The following is a 9,095-nucleotide window of genomic DNA, read 5'->3' on the forward strand; positions in this document are numbered from 1 at the left end:
CGAATTTTGTATATTGTGTTTTTCGTTGTACTGGGAAATGTGTTGGCAAAAATACGTGAGTACCAGTCATATAAATTACAGAAGAACCTAAAGGCTAAGCCATAGGTATTTAGAAAAAAAAAGCTTTTGCGGTATTGCTTTAGTGAAATGTGCGTGGAATATAAACGGTTTTCGCGACGTTGACGATAAAAGAAGCTGCTGCGAGTTGTGTAGACTGTAGTGACTAGTGTCGCTTCTCCAAAACTTAAACGGTCTTACTACAAAAGATTAAACATCTGTTGAACAGTTGTTTTGAGATCATTTTGTACTGATTTTTTCTCTAATCAACTGTTCAGTTTATTAGATGATGTCCGCAACTCCGTTGCACCAAAGCCCAGAAGTCGATTATCGCGCGGGAACCGTAGATTATTCAGTGATAAAAAATGCTATGTCCTTTTTTGGGACTCAAAGTATCTCCATGCCAAATTTTAGCACAATCGGTTCAGCGCTGCGGGCGTGAAAAGGTAACAGACAGACAGACAGACACACTTTCGCATTTATAATATTCGTATGGATAAAATGATGCTGCCAGTTGCCGCCTATAGTTCTTGCACAGGTTCCTATGACATAATCGCGGTATTCCGGTCCCAAAACGAACGAGATTGAGAATACGATGCAGTACTTGTTCTGATGCAGGAGGTTTCCAAACTTAGGTTGTCTACTGCCCACTTTTAGAATAAATTATTTTTAGCGCCCCCATTTTTTCAACCACTATAAGAGTTTGAGCAATCTCTTAAGTCATAACTAATATTGGATAATATTTACAAGTTGTACTTAAGAGTCGGGAGTTCCTGCAGTCGGTATCTAATAAGACCTCCTAGCTAAATAAAAATACAAATCAACCAGAAGCCTCTACACTAGTCACAACGCCCCCTTATTTTTCTAGGCATCTTACCGCCCCCCTATAGGCCTGCAGCGATACAAGGGAGCATCAGTCCTATTTGGAAAAACAGTGCCGGTTTTAGCACCACCAGCGTCCCGGGCGATATTTCTTCGGCGCCCCCTGTCGAATTATTGTTCTTGCGCCTGCGGCACCACTTAGTACTTTACTTCCGCTGGGCGCTGGTAAAAAGGGACGTCCCTTTTTACCAGCGCCCTGCCCCCCTAGATAAAGTATCTTTCGTTAAAAACGATGACGAAATTCGTTATCAAAATGTATGCAGTTTGTCATTGCTAAATGACATTTCGCTTGTGAAGATTAATGTCAATTCCCATATATTTTGATAACGAACTTCGTTATCATTTTTAACGAAATGGACTTTGGCGACGGCCTCTGGTCTGTCGCCCAGCGTCGCCCCAGCCTTATGCCGCTACTGTGGAAAATGATGTTCTAATGTTTGACCCTTGCAGCGGACTTCGTGAAGATCTGCAAGCGAGACCAGGATACCGTGAACGAGTGTGTGAGGAATAGCATCGAGGAGCTACGGCCACACCTGCTGCGGGGCATACCGGAGATTCGAGTGCCCAGCATCGACCCCTACGTGGTAGATGAGGTAAATTCTAGTAAATTTTATGTACTATCAGAGAAGTTGATTCCTATGCAAATCGGGGACCTAAGTAGTTTGGTTGCGCTACGTCAAACCCAGCTGACAGGTCACAATTAACATTGAATTGACATATTCGACCTGTGGGATATGTGCGTGGCGGCCAAAGGAAGATCTTCCGACCGAGCGAGGTGTTATGCCCGGTCAGGCCGGAGCCCACTGACGTCATCTCAGACGTTGTATATATCTTGCCGTTCTCCGAAACTTCGATAGCACGATGCAGGAATGTTAGGCGAATTGTGGGTACCGCCACAGACCAAATAACGTTGTTCTGTCAATTGCATAGGAATCAACTTCCTCGGTGGTACATTTGGTAGATGACGAAAACTTTAATGGCTTTTTGACTAGGTTTAACAGGAAAAGTGGTACGTATTCATTAGAGTAATACAATAGTATAGTATCTAAAATAATATACTAATACCAGGTACTACATTGTATTACTCTATAGCTCATTATACAGAGTGTAACAAAGCTATGTAATAATTCTTAAGGGGTGTGTAATGTGTATGCCGTTACACAGAGTTCAGTGTGAAAATAGTAGCGCTGAAGAGTAGAGTTTGCCCCTATAAAAATTAAAAAAAAAGTTACTCATTTCACAGTGAACTATCTATAGTCTATACAAGGGACACGAACACATCCTAAGGATTGATTGATTTAGACTGCAACGCGACGCGTAGTATGCATTTGTGCGTTTGTCGCACTGTGAAATGAGTAACTTTTTTTTAGGGGCAAACTCTACTCTTCAGCGCTACTATTTTCACACTGAACTCTGTGTAACGGCATACACATTACACACCCGTTAAGAATTATTACATAGCTTTGTTACACTCTGTATAATGAGCTATAGAGTAACACAATGTAGTACCTGGTAGTAGTATATTATTTTAGATACTATATTATTGTATTACTCTAATGAGTACGTACCACTTTCCAATGCTCGAGCATTCCAGCGAATTCCCGCGTCATGAGGTGAAATTTCGGAACGGAATTTCACGCTGGTGTAAATTAAGCCTAAAGTGAGGCCCAAAGTATTGTAGCTTGCCTACAAAATCTTTTTATTCTGCAGTAATTTGCACTCTCGTTGAAGCAAATAAGCTGACGGACCTGAAAACCTCTTATTTTTTCCCAGCTTAGACCTGTACAAGGGAATCTGAACGTTCTATTCAAGAATGTACGAGTCACCGGGGCTGGCGATTTTCAGATGAAACGACTAGAGTAAGTTTAAATATAATAATAAATAATATTCCAGTTTTTAGGGTTGGGCCATGACGTTTTAAGGTACGGATACCCAAAGGGTAAAAACGGGACCCTATTACTAAGACTTCGTTATCTGTCCATCTGTCTGTCTGTCTGTCTGTCTCCAGGCTGTAACTCAAGAATAAAAGTAAATATTTAAGGTGGGCTCTCATACAAAAAACACAATTTTTGTCTACTTTCGCTCTATACCGGTACGGAACCCTTCGTGTGCGAGTCCGACTCGCACTTGGCCGATTATTATAATTTACTTGAAACTAAGTGATAACGCTTTAGAGTGTGTATGACGTGTCCTTTATAATAATTATAGATTTAATCACTGTAAATTAATATAGCAAAGAGACTCGCCGTCAAACAATTAGTTTGGCGAGATTTAAAATATTATTATGTAGAGTTTTATGAATAAATAAATGTAAATAAAAGACGTTCAAACTTGGTTCAGGGCCCGTACCACGAAACGGTTTTGAGACTCAAACAATCGTACTAGAATGTTGCGTCCTTAGAACAGGAAAATAAGGTTGCGTCCTACTGTAACAAACGTGAAATGACGTTGTTAGAGGGACGTGGCATTGTCGTCCGATTGTTTGAGTCTCAAAACCGTTTCGTGGTACGAGCCCAGGTCCAGACGACGAACATGTTGTGTAGTGACTAGTGAGGCGGTGGTAGTTTACATGTAGCAGCGCTGAAACTGTTACTTTATAAACTGGGCGTTTGCCCATCGGCCATCCGTAATATCCATATTCCATACCAATATTACAAATCAGAAAGTCTGTCTGTGCGTCCGTTTGTCTGTCTATTACCTCTTCCTCTACACCTAAGCCACTGAACCGACTGTACTTAGGTATAAAGATACTTTGAGTACCGGAGGAAAGGACATACTATGATACTAATTATGCCGGAAAAATGTACGGTTTCCGCGTGGTAAGAAAATTTTAGCGCAACAGAGTCGTCATCTTGTCTTTTCATATATCCATCGATTTATCAATTCTTAGAATTTAGAAGAATTTAGAATTTATTTATTTTCCGAGAAATTTGTTACAAGGTGGTATAAATTGTTTATGTGGTACAAAATTTCTGCCTCTCAGGCGTGGAAATATTGTCAGCTTTACAAATTTAAAATCGTTATCATAAATATTTAATAGATTAATCCAATTATTTAAACAAACATTTGGAATCTCAATACAATGCTTAAAAAATTTAGCGATATTCAGCAGTCATAATTATTATTTTTGATGCAAATTTATAATGTCAATCACGCATACAAAACAATTATTATAATATTAACGTCAAGATGATAAGAAAATAAATGTTTAGACCACAAATCACAATACATAATGAACAGTTAATAATCTAGAATATAATTTTGTTATGTCTGTCAAATGACCAAATGTCATACAATACAATATGAAAACGATACATAATAAATTATTATTAGTACCAGCCAATATAGCCGGGCTACAATGTTTCACATCTTATAATAACTTAATTAATGTCGTCTAAGTTATTGTAATAATATAATAATACAATAATCAAATTATTTATACGATATTATAGAAAAAAGAAGAGATGTCAAATGGGTAAAGTGTCAAGTGTTTTATTTCATTTTAAACTTATTTGCAGTCAATATGTCGTTAAAGTAATCTTGAATTGTATAGTAACATTTTTCTAATAACCAATTAAATAATTCTTTTTTAAATTTGTTATATGTATCACTATCGTTTTTTATCTTGTCTGGGAGACAAGATAAAAAACGATAGGTCTTGGTGTCCTTGCAGCGTGGACATAGAGTCGCGTAGAGTCAACACGACGATCACCGTGCCGGCTCTACACTTTGAAGGGTACTACTCTGTGGACGCCCACGTCCTTTCCGTTCCTATCAAGGGATCGGGGAATTTTGCTGCTAATTTAAGTAAGTAAGAAACTGTCAAAATGCCCGTCAGTGGAAGACGAGATTCCTAGGGTTATTCTGAAGAAAAAAGATTTAAAAAAATCTCCACAGCCGAACATATGACCTCCTCCTTTTTGGAAGTCGGTTAAAAATTGAGCTTTACTGTTTATCGAAGGTCAGGTAGACCTTCAGCCCTAGTAGACAAGTGGCAATCGATTATCGTAAACGCCAACAAAATGTATGCAATTTGACGTCATTGCTTCGCTAGCGAATTATAAATAAACAAATCTTTATTGCAACCCCACAATCATAATTTTAAATTACAAGAAAATTAACTAAGAATTACTATTTAAATTAAATTTAGAATTATCAAAAGTATTGTCAAATCCCATACATTTTGTTTACGATAAATCGCTTGCCACTTGTCTTGCCTCCCAGAACTAGATACCTCCTAAAGAAACGGCGACTGAAACTCCATAGTCGCAGTTTTTACCTCTATAGGGGTCATAAACAGCTTTTATAAAATGAGGAAAGTCATGTCGCTGTCTGTTTCGCCATGACGTTTTAAGGTATAAATATTTTTCGCTCTTTTACAAAATATCAAAACTCAGCTGAATGCGAGGCGACCGTTATACTGAAGTATGAAGTGGAGGACCGCAATGGTAAAGTCTACGCCAAGTACGTCTCCTGTGACCTCCTGTTGCGGGTAGGGGACTACCACATTACCATGGAGGGCATTACTGGGATCGGTAAGTTCGTCCAATACATCCTCTTCTCATCTTTGACCGCGGCCGCTCGATAATAGGCTAGCCGAAACGTCTCAAAACTTTGGGCGATATTTCCCGTAAACTAATCCATAAGATTTGGTTCGTGTACTTTTCAAGCAGATAGTCGAAGTATAAGTGTCTAAACCATAAAGTTAATATACCTAGCGGAATAGAGAAACAAAGGCTGAGCAAGAGAGATGTCACTATCAGTAACACTGCGTGGTAAAAAGAGACGTGTGATACATGACAGTAGAACTCTTTTTTGACGTCCAGTCGGCACGTGCCGCACGCTGACAATTTAATCACATAGGAATCATGTTCAATCATGCTTGTGTAAGTGTATACGTACACATATTTTTCACACAGATGAAAACCAATTTTGGTTACGTTTGACAGCTCGAGATTGTTGCTCTATTCCGTTAGGTATATTAACTTTATGGTCTAAACACACAAGGCTAAAAATATGCGGCCGAAGTTCGGCATGATTACGCCTGCAATGCAATTTAAATGACTGATGACACACCATGCCAAAATTACGTCGCGTTATATATATATATATATATATATATATATATATATATATATATATATATATATATATATATATATATAGCGTACATCCATCGAACATGCATCGGTCGGGCGATGCAATTCGGCGGCAATGCTTGTTTTTGGCGTCAATTCGGCGGCGCTTGAGACATTGAAAACTCGGACCATAAAGTTACGCAACTGAAATTCCGCCGCGTAATTTCGGCTCTTATCGTGTGTCTCAGCTGAATACGTCGGAACGTAAAATCGGCCTCGGAAGTTCAGTTGCGTATTATCGGCCTACAGTGTTTAGACACCAAGTGTCTAAATTAAGGCTAATTCTTATCTGCTCATTGATTCTTCTTCACAGGAGACCTCGCTGAGAGGATGATCAACGAGAACAAGCGGGAGATGCTGCACTTTGTCCTCCCCTATATCCAGGGCACGGTCGGTCAGGCGATCGTTCTAGAAGCAGCTAACAGAATCTCCTCCACCGCCACCTATGACGAATTTTTCCCAGAACCTTAGTTTTATCACAATAGACATAACTACCAGTAGTTCGACTGCAAAGAAACGGACAGGTTTCAATATCTGTCAAATTCGTCGGGTTTCACTAGGATTATGAACGGATTGTGCCTCGCGCTGGCTGATATAATTTATTTTTAAATATTTAAAATAAACATTTCAAAATTGGATTCTGACAATTTTAATCGCATGTGCCAAAACACAAACAACGATACGACCAAAGAGGAACACGTCCATCGAATATGTCATATTTTTAAATTCGTAGGTAACAAGTTAACAACCCTAGCGACGATTTTCGTCATAATACGTCAAATTTAAAAATTTCAACATCAGTTCTAAGTCGGCATACTCTATCATTCTGTCTACTCTGGTTTTATTATACTGGTCATAACCAGTAGTACCTATATTACGTATACAGACAGGGTGTAACAAAACTAAGTGATAATACTTTAGGGTGTGTATGTGTCATTGTGTCCCTTATAATATAGAGAACACTGTGAAAGTGGCAGCGCTGAAAGAGTAACATTTTTTTTTCTTCTTGTATGTGCAAATTCATGGCGCTGGCCGCTGGGGCTCTTGCCAATTACATATCCCAACAATTGCACTTGAAAGGGAAGGAGCACATACACCCTTAAGTATTAATTATCACTTAGTTTTGTTACACACTGTATATAGGTGTGTTAATATGAAGTCTGGCCTCGTCTTATGGTTTTGGCTTGCTATTTTATTGCTATAGCAACAGACTGTGTATACAGTTTTTCACAAATAAATTATTACATTTCATTCACAAATAATCACAAATAAACGTGTTAAATCTTTTTTTTAATTACGTGTTATAAAAATATTTTTTAAGTATACACTCTAATGTAGTTTAAAAATAATTTACGTACAATGTTTTGTCATTGTTTTAAATTTAATGAAGAATATTTGATGAAACATTTAATTAAGCACGATTTATTACGAGTTAAACAATACTTCCCACAAATAAACGTATAAAGACGCGGAAAAATTACTTTTTTTACAATTGATAGTTATCTATTTAGATAAATCACCTTGAAGATTGAATTAAATAGTTGGTATATAACGTGCGAAGTCTCAAACAAAGTTAATGTGTAGTTAAGTAAACACAAAACAATTATTAAGTATCTAGTCAACAATTCAAAAATCAGCAGTTATGATGTTAAAAATGAAATTATTGTTTCTCGCTGCGCTGGTGATGGTCGGAGAGATCGCTGCGACAAAACTACGTAAGTGCACATTTATATTATTTTGGTGAAATGACTTTTATTATAGATCAGGGGTTCCCAAACTTATTTCGTCTACTGCCCAATTTGAGAACAAATTATGTTTTAATTTATTTCAATTAAAATGCATCCAGATGAAATAAATCACCCCCATGCCACAACGCCTCAATTTTTTTTCTGGGTCCCCCACCCTCTGTCAGCGCCCACAAGGGGGCGTTATCGCCCACTTTGGGAAAGGCTGAAATATCCCAATAATTTTCTTCTTTCATATTTGGCTTCTTTTACTTTCTAATATATTATTCAAAGAAAAGTGAAGTTGTTGTTCAAAATAATTAAGTGAACCATTTAATTATTTTAATTAATATTTTTTAAATTATTTTAATTGATAATTTCTTCTCTTCTCTTTACACTTACGACTGCAATCCGAGACGTTTAATAATGATTTAACCTAATTTTTTAAATTATTTTAATTGATAATTTCTTCTCTTCTCTTTACACTTACGACTGCAATCCGAGACGTTTAATAATGATTTAACCTAATTTAATTAAGGTTTTGTCATTAGCCCTACATATTTAAAGGTAACTTCTTCAAGTCAAGTTATTGTTCAATGTATCTTAGTGCGGCTGTTACAAACGTTAGCAATTAGCATACTTGGCACCATTTTAAACTTTATTTCCTTTACAGCTGATTATATTAAAGTATGCAAGAGAGACCAGAATAGCATCAACGACTGTGTGAGGAACAGCATCAAGGAAATGCAACCTTACCTACCCAAAGGTATACCTGAGATCAACCTGCCCGGCCTGGATCCCTTCGACTTCAGAGAGGTAATGTTGGGGAAAGGAGAGAAGTAACGCCAGTGTAGTAGATGAAAATTCGCTGTTCAAAGGGAAAAAATGATTTTAATTTTTTAATGTGGACACCGGAAATTTCAATATTTCAATTGTTGTGAAGGACATTTTGGTGAAAATTAGTTATATAATATGTTATATACTATATTTAAATTTAAAACGTAATATAGTAAGTATATAAAATAGGTATATTATATAAAATAACTCTTTTTCTCCAAAATTGTCGTTTTATGACGACATATTTATTTCCGGTATCGATATGCAATAAATATAACGATTTTTCATATTAACTAGTTTTGATAAATTTAAATAAAATATTTTATTATCAAAATTCAAATACGATGCCAATTCTTCTAGCCTCCTTCTTTTATTTAAAAGATGACGTAATCGAAGGTGTTAGTCTTAAATTAAGAATTGGATATGTTTTACAATATTTTTATAATTTTTAGTTGAA

At 36.9% G+C, this 9,095-nt stretch overlaps 1 protein-coding gene across 1 annotated transcript; it reads left to right on the forward strand.

Moving 5' to 3' along the window:
• Positions 1 to 558: 558 nt before the first annotated feature.
• LOC121729489 lies at positions 559 to 6,548 on the forward strand. The gene is made up of 6 exons (XM_042118012.1): positions 559 to 595; positions 1,390 to 1,532; positions 2,713 to 2,798; positions 4,613 to 4,746; positions 5,337 to 5,474; positions 6,391 to 6,548. Exons 1-6 carry the CDS (start codon positions 559 to 561, stop codon positions 6,546 to 6,548), a joined length of 696 nt encoding a protein of 231 aa, XP_041973946.1.
• The last annotated feature ends 2,547 nt before the right edge of the window (positions 6,549 to 9,095 follow it).

The sequence above is a fragment of the Aricia agestis genome, chromosome 8, assembly GCF_905147365.1.
Source record: "Aricia agestis chromosome 8, ilAriAges1.1, whole genome shotgun sequence".
In the NCBI taxonomy this organism is placed as follows: domain Eukaryota; kingdom Metazoa; phylum Arthropoda; class Insecta; order Lepidoptera; family Lycaenidae; genus Aricia; species Aricia agestis.